Here is a 13,211-nt window from a genome sequence, read left to right on the forward strand (position 1 = left end):
AAACCTATGGCCCCCGGGTCTATCTTCCATCATATTAATCTTCCAACACTTAGTTCCTTTGCCTTTATTTTACTTTGCATCTTTATTTCTCTTTATCATAAAAATACCAAAAGTATTATCTTATCATATCTATCAGATCTCACTCTCGTAAGTGACCGAGAAGGGCTTGACAACCCCTTTATCGCGTTGGTTGCGAGGTTCTTATTTGTTTGTGTAGGTGTGTGATACTTGAGCGTGATCTGCTACTGGATTGATACCTTGGTCCTCAAAAACTGAGGGAAATACTTACGCTACTTTGCCGCATCACCCTTTCCTCTTCAAGGGAAAACCAATGCAGTGCTCAAGAGGTAGCAACGCCTGCAACGAATCCCCGGAATTCAGTCAGATCCCAGACCAGAGGACGAAATGGTTAGGAGGCTAATGTACCGGAGCCGCCCATGGTGACCATGGGGGAAGGGGATGGCTTGGCGTGGACGACGACGAGCTCCACCACCAGGGCGCCAGCCATGCCGGGCGCCGCCGCCACGTGTCGCACGGTCCACTCGAGCGCGCGATAGTTGTGGTCGACCCACCCCGCCACCCTGCTCTTCCATGGCTACGACCTGCGCCCGATCTAAGAACAAGGAAGTGGAGAGGAAGAGGCTAGCTGTGTGGAGGCAGGGGAGGAGGAGGCGGAGGTGGAGAAGACGAGGCACCTGATAGGGAGGTGGGATGAGGGAGAGAGGAGATATTTTTACTGAAGATGGAGAGAGAGGGCTGCCCAATCGCGTTGCTTTTCCCCTCACGCGTGCGATCGCTAATTGTGCACTATTCATAGATGACATGGACGCTGTGGTTGTGCCTAGCTTCCCCTTCATCTTTTATAAGGTAAATTGCCAACAAGACCTTGCAACAATGCCTTTTTTTGCTTAGACATGACCTTTGCCTTCTTCTCCAGATTGGCGGTTTGTGTTTCGAATTATCATAGCATCTCATGGCAACATCTAGTTACTTTATAGTCACAGTTATAACAACTCGCTTGCTCCTGCGAAACGAAGAGCAAGGCTCATGACATGCCATCAACTTGGACTGGTCAGAGAAACAACAAGTTTCTTTGAGCCTATTTGTATGTAATATTTATTTTTATTACGGAGGATGTTGTTACATAACTTTTGGTTAGTAAGGACATCTTAAATGCTATCCCTCAAACATCCTCCATACGTTTGCACCGTGCGGTCCGGACGTGTTGCACCATCCAATGTGTGTCTGTATTGGTTTGCCCAGTGGTCCATACGCATTTCCGCATGCAAAACAGAGACAAAAGTTGTGGAGGGGGGCTTTGTCGGAGTCCGGGCTACAGCCACGTAGGACCTCGACACCCTCCGCCACTAAATCCCCCCTTTCGGTCCCATTTTCGTCCAATCCGCCCTTTTCCTCCCTTGCTTTGCATCCGCATCCTCCTCCGCCGCCACCGCCGCTGTACCTCTCTGGCGGGCTCACGGTCATTCTCAGACCTTCGCAACCAGCACCGACATGTCCGCTCGCCTTTTACAATCGCATCATTGACTCGGGACCCGTCCATAGGCAGGTACACTCCAGCCCCATGTCGACGTCGTCCATGGAGGTCACCATGCTCGATAGGTGTTCGGTCAAATGCCATTGAGCTTCTTTTTGAAAGCTATATCATTTTTTCAGAGTAAGAAGGACGGACGGGGTACTCGACCATGGAGAATGAGTTGTCGTGAGATGTGTGGTTGGCCGTATCCGCGATTTCGTAGGCAGGACCAGAGAGGGGCCATTCTGGCAGCGCGTGCTAGTTTCATGTTTGAAAGCACATTGCGCCCTACGACATGCACAATGTGAGGTTGTTATTGTATCAATGGTACACATCCAAACAAACGTTACCATATTTTGTAGCGGGGTTAATATGCTGGAGGCAAGGTGGCCACTACACGCGGCAGCCGAAGAGATCGTAAGTTTTGTCTCTGCTCTACACATTTTGTACCTTGTACGCGATGTCGTGATGTACCACATAATAGAGGGACGACCATTTAGGTACATACACTGTTGGAAGAAGCTAAAGGGACAGTATGTGTGAGAAGATAGTGATCCGTTCATGAAAAACTTGTTGAACAAATGATTAATCATGTTGAATTGAACTAGTGTTGTACTAGACTTTTTTATATGCTATGAATGAATGATTTGTGCTATTTTCTATCCGAACTTTAATGAAATCCGTCTTGAAATGTATGCGGACAATGGTGGCTTGTCGCTTCTCGCATTCGTGTCCGCGGATAGATGCCGGAGCAAATTTACGGCTCAGCGTTCAAGATGCCCTAATATGGTAGGTTAAAGGACACTTGCTGAACGTAAGAGCAACTCCAACGCGCCGACCCAAATTGTTCGTGTGTGTCCGTTTGCATCCAAACAGACAAAAACACCGGCCCAACGCGCTGACCCAAACCTAAAAGTCGTTTGTTCCCTGTCCGTCTGGATGCATTTGCGACCCATATTTGCGCCTGATTTGCATCCACGTGGACACGAGATGGACGCGTCGCGTGCCAGCTTGGTGTCCGCCTTGAGCCCGCATGTCGACCGCACAACTACCCCAGGCGGCCGTAGTCAATGCGTCCACCTAATTCAGGCTCGCATGGCAGCTCCTGGAAGGCTCCAACTTGCTCGTCGTTTTTAATGCAAGCATGCGAGGGGTGGGGGGAGGGAGGGCTCATCCACTTCTCTTGTCCACAGCTGCCCCCTCGCTCCCTCGCCGACGACAACAAACCTAGAGAGCTCGCCATGGGTTTCTTTAACAAGGGCAAGAGCAAGCTCGACCCGGCGCCGGCTTGTCCTGTGCCCTGCTCCCGCCTCCGCTGCCAGAGGACGCGTATGCGTTGGTGCCTCATGCGGCAAGGTGTCGCCTGCTATGGGACCGACTCTACATCCCCATGCACCGCGCACGGTGATACGTCTCCAACGTATCTATAATTTTTTATTGTTCCATGCTATTATATTATCTGTTTTGGATGTTTTATATGCATTATTATAATATTTTATATTATTTTTGGGACTAACCTATTAACCTAGAGCCTAGTGATAGTTCCTGTTTTTTTCCTTGTTTTAGAGTTTTGCAGAAAAGGAATATCAAACGGGGTCCAAATGGAATGCAACTTTCGCGATGATTTTTCTTGGACCAGAAGACATCCAGAGGACTTGGAGTACACGCCAGGGAAGCCACGAGAAGGCCACAAGGACGGAGGGCGCGCCTAGGGGGGCAGGACGCGCCCCACCCTTGTGGGCCCCTCATGACTCCACTGACCTATTTCTTTTGCCTATATATTCTCAAATATCCCAAAACCAACCAAGAGAGCCACAAAAACACTTTTCCACCACCGCACCATTCTATACCCGTGAGATCCCATCTAGGGGCCTTTTCTGGCGTTCGGCCGGAGGGGGATTCGATCACGGAGGGCTTCTACATCAACACCATTGCCCTTCCGATGAAGCACGAGTAGTTTACCTCAGACCTACGGGTCTATAGCTAGTAGCTAGATGGCTTGTTCACTCTCTTTGATTCTCAATACCATGTTCTCCTCAATGTTTTTAGAGATCTATTCGATGTAATACATGTTTGCGGTGTGTTTGCCGAGATCCGATGAATTGTGGATTTATGATCAACTTCTCTATGAATATTATTTAAATCTCCTCTGAATTCTTATATGCATGATTTGATATCTATGCAAGTCTCTTCGAACTATCGATTTGGTTTGGCCAACTAGATTGGTTTTTTTTGCAATGGGAGAAGTGCTTAGCTTTGGGTTCAATCTTGCGGTGTCCTTTCCCAGTGACAGTATGGGAAGCAAGGCACGTATTGTGTTGTGCCATCGAGGATAAAAAGATGGAGTTTTCATCATATTTCTTGAGTCTATCCCGCTACATCATGTCATCTTACGTAATGTGTTACTCTGTTCTTCATGAACTTAATACTCTAGATGCAGGCAGGTGTCAGTCGATGTGTGGAGTAATAGTAGTAGATGCAGGCAGGAGTCAGTCTACTTGATATGGACGTGATTCCTATATTCATGATGATTGCCTTAGATATCGTCATAACTTTGTGCTTTTCTATCAATTGCTCGGTAGTAATTTGTTCACCCACCGTAATATTTTCTATGTTGAGAGAAGCCTCTAGTGAAACCTATGCTCCCGGGTCTACTTTCCATCATATAAGTTTCCGATCTACAATTTTAGTTTCCTATTTGAGTTAATTGCACAGAAGTACCACAATTCGGGCATCACATGCAGATTGGTACCATGATTGCTATTTTTTGCGTGTCAGTACCAACATTGGTCTAAGTTTTTGCAAATTAGGCTAAAACGCGTATTTATACGTATTGACGCTCGATCCGACAGCTCGGGCCCACCCATCAGGTGCCACGCTGGCCAATCGGCATGTGCCCGCGCGCTAACTAGGACGAGCCGGTGCGCTGCTGCTCTCCAACCTGGTCCGGTCGCACCAGCTCCAGCCCGGCCGCACCATTCCCCTCCCCTCCTCCTCCTCGCTCGTTTCCTCCGTCGCCGCCGCCCGCGTCCCAACTGCCGGCCGCCGCACCGCCCCGCCGACGCCATGGTTTTGGAGGACGAAAGCAGCGACGACGGGGAGGGCGTCCACGGCGGCGGTGAGATGCCGTTCTGACCTCCTAGCGGAACGGCTGGCGTCGACTGGGATGGTGGCGACGACCCCAGCTCCGCGTACTCGACCGACAACGAGGAGTCGATGTTACTCACCATGGAGCAGCGGTTGTGGTTGGCGCATCAGTGGGTGGCGAACCCTAGCAGCAGCCATGAGTTGACGCATGGACTTGGCGGCGTGCTGTAAGTACCCTTGTCCTCTTCTTCCTCTGATTTATCCAACTGGTTATTTTTAGGGTTTGTTCATCTTCTACTTTATCCAGTTGGGGATTAGGTTTTATCCAATTGAAGTGACTAGTATAGGACAATTAAACTAACCTAGTAACATAGTGTATTGCACTCTCAAATTAGTTCAATGACAGTAAAAATTTGGGATTATTGTGGCTCTCCAAATTGTTCTGTACTGTCTGGTACTGTTACTTTAAATTGTTTTGTACTGTACTGTTGCTCTCCAAATTTTGCTATTGTGCTCAATTAGTAAATAATAGACTTACAGGTTACTTTAAATTGCACTGTACTGTACTGTTGCTCTGCCAATTAAGAGTAATTATAATGAATACATGAAATTTAATTTGTTCTGTAGTTTGGATGAAGACATTTGGGAAGTAAGGATCCATTTTGATGCAAGAGAGCCATTGGAGATGAAGCTGTGTGGTTCAGATATTACTTATCTGAATTTGGTTGCAGTGATGGAAACCCAAGGATTTAATGCATATGATTGTTTGTTTCACATTGAAAATCCATCTTTAGGAGAGAAAGGGCTGGATTTGGTAGAAAGTCATGCAGAATTACAGATGATAAAGAGGAAGATCCAGGACAAATTGGTGCTTAATTTGCTAGTCAGGGCTTGTCCACCCCCTGATACTGATTTTGAGAGGCAGCATTTAGAAAAGCCAGACTTGTCCACTGTGGTGTACCAAGAGCCTATTGTTTATGATCTTAGTGAGCCTCCTATCTTAGCTGTTGATAAGAAAGGAGTAGTCTTTGACAGTCAATGTATCACACATCACCCTACTGGTCCTGCTGGTGTTTGCACACAAGAAAGAAAAAATGCAACAGATAAGTTGAAAGCAGTTTTGGAAGAAGAAGAAGAGGGATATCAAGGATTTGAGGCTTATGAGGACAGTGATGCCTCTGATGAGGATGGTCAAATTGGAAGTGACCCTAATTACATGGTTGATGATGAAGATGTAGAGGTGGAAGAGGGAAAGAGACAGAGAGAGCTAGAAGCACAAGAGGAAGAATCAGATGATGATCAATCAGAAGAGGAAGAAATGCTGCATTACGAGGGTGACACTGAAGTTGAGGACCCATTTGAGGTAGAACTAGATAGGACTTTTGAACAAGAAGAAGAAACTATAGTTGAACCTGTAAAGAAGAAGCAGAAGCTGCTAGTTAGAAGAGGCCCAACCACTAGGTCACATTGTAGTGAGCTACCAGAGGTTGAACCTGATTTCAGACCATCATCAGATGAAGAAGAGAAGGGGTTGTTGAGGGAGAGTGATGATGATGGTTTTGAGCCACTCTCTTTTGTCCTACCAAATAAAAGGAAGAGTAGGGCAAAGAAAAGGCCTGCTAGGAAGTGGTATAATGAGAAATTGGAGCAACCACATGAGCAACTGTGTATGAAGTTGTGTTTTAGGGATCAGCATCAATTCAGAGATGCTTTGTTGAATTTGCACATCACCCAGGCCAGGAATTTTAGGTATCACAGGAATTCAGATCAGAGGATAATTGTTGAGTGTACAGATAAACAATGCCACTTCTTAATGGTGGCAGCAGTTATAAAAGGGGAGAAAACCTTTGTAATTAAGAAGATGAGACTAGAACACACTTGCCCTAGTACCACAGAGACCACCAGGGTTTGTGCTAAGTGGCTAGCACAGAAATATGAGCATCTCTTTAGATCTGATATAACTACTGGTATTCAGACTATAATTGATGCATGCAATGAAAAATATGGTGTAGATGTGCCCAAGTGCATGGCATATAGGGCAAAGAACATAGCTATTGAAGCTGTGTTAGGAGATCACAAGAAGCAATATACTAGGCTTAAAGACTATGCTCAGACTGTCATGGACACAAACCCTGGGAGTAGAGTAATAGTCACTACTGTTACTCCAACACCAACTGCAAGAATACCCCACCCAGGCCCAAGATTCCATGCCATGTTCTTTTGCATGAATAGAGCAAGGGAGGGGTTTCTCAATGGGTGTAGGCCATTCATTGGTTAGTTCCTAAACCTTGTGCACCATTTACATATTGTAGAGTACTACATTTTGTTTCTCACTTGAATGTATTTAATGTTTGGAAATGTTGATTATGCAGGTGTTGATGGGTGCTTCATTAAGCTCACTACAGGTGCTCAACTCCTTGCTGCCACTGGTAGAGATGGCAACAACAACATATATCCACTGGCATTTGGCATAGTTGGACAAGAGGACAAAGCTAGTTGGTGTTGGTTTCTACACCAACTGAAAATTTGCCTAGGGGGAGAAGTGGGCAAGTTTGGACCTTATACTATAATGTCAGATAGACAAAAGGTATGTGTTTTGCAGAAGTGTTTACATTAGCTTAGAGTTTCATTATGTTTTGCACAAGTGTTTATAGTAGATTAGAATGCATATTTAATTCATTGGTGCATATTTCTTTAGGATGTAGCTTAGACTTGTTATATTGTTTGTGTCAGGGGTTACTGTATGCAGTGAATGCTGTGTTTCCAAATTGCAACCAAAGGTTCTGCCTTAGACATATATATATGTGCAAATTTCCAAAATGCTGGGTTTAGGGGTGAAGATCTTAAGAAGTGCATCGATAATGCTAGCTATGCCTACAATGAACACAAATTTAATATTGCAATGAATGATCTTAGAGCTGAAAGTGAGGAAGCTTGGGAGTGGCTTACTGCAATACCAAAAAAGACATGGGAAAGGCATGCATTTGACACAAACTGCAAGACTGACTTGGTAGTGAACAACTTGTCTGAGGTGTTCAACAAGTACATTCTAGATGTTAGGAGAAAACCTATAAGGACAATGTGTGATGGGATAAAAGATAAGCAGATGGTGAGGTGGCACATGAAGAGAGAGAGTGTTAAGGAAGCAAGATGGGAGATAACACCTCATTACAGTGAGAAGCTAGAGGCTGAGAAGGAGAGGGCCAGATGCTGCAAGCCAATACAGGCAGGGGTCAACTTATGGCAAGTTACAAGTGGGCAACAAAGACATGCTGTCAACCTGGAACTTCAGACATGTGGATGTAGGAAGTGGGACCTTAGTGGCATACCTTGCAACCATGCCATCTCTGCAATAAACAAGGCTAAAAGGAAACCAGAGGATTATGTCAGCAAATTCTTCAAGAAAGATTTTTATGCTGCAGCTTATGAACCAATGATCTTTCCTGTGCCTGGTGAGCATGATTGGACAAGGACCCCTGGTCCAGACATAGAACCACCTGCATTCAAAATCAAGAGAGGAAGAAGGAAAGAAAAGAGGATCAAGGGCAAATTTGAAGTACCAAAGCCAAAAGAAACTTCAAGAATGGGGACCATAACATGTGGCAATTGTGGTCTCCAAGGGCATAGGTACACAAACTGTCTTAAACAGTTGACGCCTGAGCTAGCTTTGAGGAAGAATAAGCATGTGGTAATAATTTTTCACCTTCAAATATACTAATGTTTTCTTTCTTGTACATTTCTTTCTAGCATTATTAATTGTTTCCTTTTCTTTGCAAGGCTACTCCAAGTACCTCACAGCCAAGAGCTGCTGGTCCTTCTACTGCACCAACAGCAAGACAGCCAAGACCTGCTGCTTCTGCTCCTACACCACCATCATCTGGAAGAAGAGGAGCTGGCAGAGGAGCTGGTGTTACTTCTACTACAACACCAACATCTGGAAGAGGAAGGGGAGCTGGCAGAGGAGCTGGTGCTACTTCTACTACACCACCACCATCTGGAAGAGGAGCTGGCAGAGGCAGAGGAAGAGCTGGAAGAGGTGCTCCCAGGCAATATGCTGGCATTCCTACTGATGGCACACACACTGGATGGATGTCCTACTTCAATGCTAGCATGGGAGGAGGAGGAGCCATGTAATGTGAAATACTGTGGTGTTATTTTGGTTGAACTTGATGCTTGAGGTGGAGTACTGGTGGAGTACTCTAGTAATGTTGAACTTGATGCTTGTAATGTTGAACTTGAGGTGGAGTACTTGATATGTAGAACTTGCTACTGGATATGTGGTTGAACTTTAGGTGATTATCTGAATGTTGAACTTTAGGTGGTTATCTGAATGTTCACCTTTAGGTGGTTTTCTGAATGTTGAACTTTAGGTGGTTTTCTGAATGTTGAACTTTAGGTAGTTACTTGTGACAAATTAGTACCAATACTGCTGCTATCTGTTGCATGTCAGCATGGTGAAATTGCCCACATTCTAGAGTGAGCTCATTGGGGATCTGCGTGATGAAGTATGGAGGCTTAAAGGTGCAACTGTTGCTAGATCTGAAGATCAATTTCCAATCCTGACTCCAAGTGAAGATGATGGCACAAGGGAGGCCATGTTTCTGTCTCTGCAAACTCAACTCAGAGAGAAGAATGCAGAGATTGCAGGGATTAGGGCCAAATTTCACCTAAGCCTAACCATTAGGGTTTACGGTGACTCAGGTTCGATGGAGCCACCTAAGCCTAACCATTAGGGTTTACGGTGACTCAGGTTCGACGGAGCCACCTAAGCCTAACCATTAGGGTTTATGGTGACTCGGGGTCGAGGAAGCCACCTAAGCCTAACAATTAGGGTTTACGGTGACTCGGGGTCGACAGAGCCACCTAAGCCTAACCATTAGGGTTTACGGTGATTCGGGGTCGACGGAGCCACCTAAGCCTAACCATTAGGGTTTACGGTGACTCGGGGTCGACGGAGCCACCTAAGCCTAACCATTAGGGTTTACGGTGACTCGGGGTCGAGGAAGCCACCTAAGCCTAACCATTAGGGTTTACGGTGACTCGGGGTCGACGGAGCCACCTAAGCCTAACCATTAGGGTTTACGGTGATTCGGGGTCGACGGAGCCACCTAAGCCTAACCATTAGGGTTTACGGTGACTCGGGGTCGACGGAGCCACCTAAGCCTAACCATTAGGGTTTACGGTGACTCGGGGTTGACGAAGCCACCTAAGCCTAACCATTAGGGTTTACGGTGACTCGGGGTCGATGAAGCCACCTAAGCCTAACCATTAGGGTTTATGGTGACTCGGGGTCGACGGAGCCACCTAAACCTAACCATTAGGGTTTATGGTGACTCGGGGTCGATGGAGCCACCTAAACCTAACCATTAGGGTTTATGGTGACTCGGGGTCGATGGAGCCACCTAAACCTAACCATTAGGGTTTATGGTGACTCGGGGTCGACGGAGCCACCTAAACCTAACCATTAGGGTTTATGGTGACTCGGGGTCGACGGAGCCACCTAAACCTAACCACTAGGGTTTATGGTGACTCGGGGTCGACGGAGCCACCTAAACCTAACCATTAGGGTTTACAGTGACTCGGGGTCGACAGAGCCACCTAAACATAGGCTTCCAATGCATGATATAACATAACCATCTAATAATCCAGTGCTAACATAACCATCAAATAGTCTTCCAATGCTAACATAATCATCAAAACCTAGTGCATGAGAAATCATAATCTGAAGTCTAGCAAACATAACACAGAATATCTGATCCAGCAAACATAACACACATAACACACAATACTTACTACAGTTCAACATATTATAAAGTACACAACCATTGTTCACAATACATAGTGGAGTTTAGATGCATAGTTCATCCTTTTCTCACAAAAGGATGAAAAGCATATCTACTACATACATACACAGCCATAGTTCATCTTAGAGAAGTTCACATTTAGTAGAGCCATACACTACACAACCATCATGCCCAAAAGGTCAGCATTGCCCACTACTCTCATATTCATTTTCTTCACTTCTCTAAGATGGCCTGGATCCCCTTGATCTTCTCCTTCAGCTTCTCCTCTGCCTTAATCAACCCAGCAATCTGAAGCCCTAGCTTCCCCTTCTCTTCACCATGCTTTTTCCTTTCCCTTGAGCAAATCAGCAACCTGAAACTTCAACTCTAGCTTATCTTGGGTAAGCTTCTCCTCAGACTTTGTGAGCTCTGCATTCTTCAACTCCAAGTTCATCTTAGCTTCAGTAAGCAATTGCTTATCAGTAATATGCTTCAACTTCAAGTTCTGGATGACTGTAGCTTGAGCTCTTGTCAGGTTCAGTAGCACATCATAATTCTGCTTAAACTTCTCAAAGTCTGCATCTTTCTTTGCCATCTTTGCATTCATATCAGCCACCAGTTCACTTCTGCATTCATGCTGATATGTAATGGCAGACTGCAGATGTCTGAAATCCACCACCCTATCCTCCTGGAAGCTCATAAGCTGATGCACATCTTGGACTAGCTTGTCATAGTTGGCCTCCAGGTTGTTCTTCTCTTCTGTCAGATGGTGGATAGTGAAAGAACTTTCAAGATTGTCATTCACCCTAGCACTTTTGGCATCTTCAACCATTGCCCATAGCTTCAACAATGCATTCTGCATTGTTGGGGGCCACTGGTGATCAACCCATTCAACAAAGCCACAATTGCTACCTTCCTACAAAAACAACAACAACAACAAAACAGTTCATACATCAAGTAATTACACAAAATCACTGCAGTTGCCAAAAAGAATGTCTAAATTTAGCATCAGACCCCTACATTTAACAAGAGGAGCAGCCACTTGAGTAGCTGACTGACTAGTTTAGTTACTGTACTGTTCATATCAAGGAGTGTTCAAATATTTGTAAGCTACTCTACTACCACTATTAACATAAATTACTATGTTAGCACCAGACCACTACATTTAACAACAGGAGCAGCCACTTGAGTAAGAAAAAATATACTCATGCTTGACCTAAATTACTATTAACATAAATTACTATGCCATTGTACTCCAGCAAAATATACTCATGCTTGACCTAAATAAGCTACTCTAACCACTAGGAACCAAAATCTTGACAGCAAGCAGAGTACTCCAGCAAACAGAGTTCAATATGGCACTGACCAAGTAAGAAAAAAATCAGTATGCCTACAATCCTAGGATCCATACCGGTTGTGCACATGCTAAAAACCTCCTGCCTGTGTCTGTTCCTTCAAAGGCAACAAGCCTCTCAGATGCCATGCCGTGCTTCTCACATGGAGACATCACATCCAGCTCAAGCCCCTTGTAATCTGGATCTTCAATGCTGAAAGGGACCTGCAGAAGCTCGCACAAAGACAATGGCCAAATCAAAACCTAGCGATATCAACCAAATCAAGAAATCCCAAATCTGAAACCCTAACCCTGTACTGACCTCGTTGAGACCGTCTGTGGAGGAAGACTGCATGTACGGGAGGCTAGAATGGTCGTCGCTGCTTTCGTCCTCCAAAACCATGGCGTCGGCGGGGCGGTGCGACGGCCGGCAGACGGTACGCGGGCGGCGGCGACGGAGGAAACGAGCGAGGAGGAGGGGAGGGGAATGGTGCGGCCGGGCTGGAGCTGGTGCGACCGGACCAGGTTGGAGAGCAGCAGCGCACCGGCTCGTCCTAGTCAGCGCGCGGGCACACGCCGATTGGCCAGCGTGGCACCTGACGGGTGGGCCCAAGCTGTCGGATCGGGCGTCAATACGTATAAATACGCGTTTTAGCCTAATTTGCAAAAACTTAGACCAATGTTGGTACTGACATGCAAAAATTAGCAATCATGGTACCAATCTGCATGTGATGCCCGAATTGTGGTACTTCTGTGCAATTAACTCTTCCTATTTACTTCCTTTGCAATCTTTTACTTTCCATTCCATAAACCAAAAATACCAAAAATATTACTTTACCATTTGTCCATCTCTATCAGATCTCACTTTGCAAATAACTGTGAAGGGATTGACAACCCTTTTATCACGTTGGGTGCAAGTTAGTGTTTGTTTGTGCGGGTATTCAGTGACTTGTGCGTTGTCTCCTACTGGATTAATACCTTAGTTCTCAAAACTGAGAGAAATACTTACTCTCCTTTGCTGCATCACCGTTTTCGCTTCAAGGGAAAAACCAAGGCAAGCTCAAGAAGTAGCAAGAAGAATTTCTGGCGCCATTGCCTGGAAGATCTACGCCAAGTCAAGACATACCAAGTACCCATCATAAACTCTCATCTCTTGCATTACATTATTCGCCATTCCCCTCTCATTTTCCTCTCCCCCACTTCTAAAATGATTTTAGAAAAGATTTTCCTTTTCTTCGCCCCTCTTCTATTTGTCTTCTTCGCTTGCCTTTTGTGTGCTTGTGTGTTGGATTGCTTGCTTGTCACGATGACTCAAGAGAATATCAAACAGTCTGACTTTTCCAACACCAATAACAATGATTTTATTAGTACTCTGATTGCTCCCGCTACTAATGCGGAATCTTGTGAAATTAATGCTGCTTTGTTGAATCTTGTTATGAAAGATCAATTTTCCAACCTTCCTAGTGAAGATGCT

General features: G+C 45.5%; 3 protein-coding genes across 3 annotated transcripts; 2 read left to right on the plus strand and 1 right to left on the minus strand.

The window, feature by feature from the left end:
- The first annotated feature begins 4,750 nt into the window (after positions 1 to 4,750).
- Positions 4,751 to 6,899, plus strand: LOC147959396 (uncharacterized). Its single transcript, XM_087531571.1, has 2 exons — positions 4,751 to 4,848; positions 5,249 to 6,899. The coding sequence occupies exons 1-2, from the start codon at positions 4,751 to 4,753 to the stop codon at positions 6,897 to 6,899; spliced, it is 1,749 nt and encodes a 582-aa protein (XP_087387697.1).
- Positions 6,900 to 7,373: 474 nt separating this feature from the next.
- Positions 7,374 to 8,791, plus strand: LOC147959397 (uncharacterized). Its single transcript, XM_087532639.1, has 2 exons — positions 7,374 to 8,309; positions 8,399 to 8,791. Exons 1-2 carry the CDS (start codon positions 7,374 to 7,376, stop codon positions 8,753 to 8,755), a joined length of 1,293 nt encoding a protein of 430 aa, XP_087388765.1. The 3' UTR covers positions 8,756 to 8,791.
- A 1,628-nt stretch (positions 8,792 to 10,419) lies between these two features.
- LOC147959398 (uncharacterized) lies at positions 10,420 to 12,327 on the minus strand. The gene is made up of 4 exons (XM_087537397.1): positions 12,060 to 12,327; positions 11,816 to 11,962; positions 10,778 to 11,320; positions 10,420 to 10,713 (listed from the first exon to the last, which is right to left on the minus strand). The coding sequence occupies exons 1-4, from the start codon at positions 12,138 to 12,140 to the stop codon at positions 10,639 to 10,641; spliced, it is 846 nt and encodes a 281-aa protein (XP_087393523.1). The 5' UTR covers positions 12,141 to 12,327; the 3' UTR covers positions 10,420 to 10,638.
- Positions 12,328 to 13,211: the final 884 nt, after the last annotated feature.

The sequence above is a fragment of the Triticum urartu genome, chromosome 7A (assembly GCF_056163025.1).
Source record: "Triticum urartu cultivar PI428250 chromosome 7A, HENAU_Tu73, whole genome shotgun sequence".
In the NCBI taxonomy this organism is placed as follows: domain Eukaryota; kingdom Viridiplantae; phylum Streptophyta; class Magnoliopsida; order Poales; family Poaceae; genus Triticum; species Triticum urartu.

What these genes read in the sequence shown, in the direction of transcription:
- LOC147959396 (XM_087531571.1), top strand. Translation starts at nt 4,751, where the DNA reads ATGTTACTCACCATGGAGCAGCGGTTGTGGTTGGCGCATCAGTGGGTG. An exon ending in CATGGACTTGGCGGCGTGCT is followed by an intron (nt 4,849 to 5,248) that starts GTAAGTACCCTT and finishes TTTGTTCTGTAG; the next exon opens with TTTGGATGAAGACATTTGGG.
- LOC147959397 (XM_087532639.1), top strand. Translation starts at nt 7,374, where the DNA reads ATGCTGTGTTTCCAAATTGCAACCAAAGGTTCTGCCTTAGACATATAT. An exon ending in TGAGGAAGAATAAGCATGTG is followed by an intron (nt 8,310 to 8,398) that starts GTAATAATTTTT and finishes TTTCTTTGCAAG; the next exon opens with GCTACTCCAAGTACCTCACA.
- LOC147959398 (XM_087537397.1), bottom strand. Translation starts at nt 12,140, where the DNA reads ATGGTTTTGGAGGACGAAAGCAGCGACGACCATTCTAGCCTCCCGTAC. An exon ending in CCACAGACGGTCTCAACGAG is followed by an intron (nt 11,963 to 12,059) that starts GTCAGTACAGGG and finishes GAGCTTCTGCAG; the next exon opens with GTCCCTTTCAGCATTGAAGA. An exon ending in TTTTAGCATGTGCACAACCG is followed by an intron (nt 11,321 to 11,815) that starts GTATGGATCCTA and finishes TTGTTTTTGTAG; the next exon opens with GAAGGTAGCAATTGTGGCTT.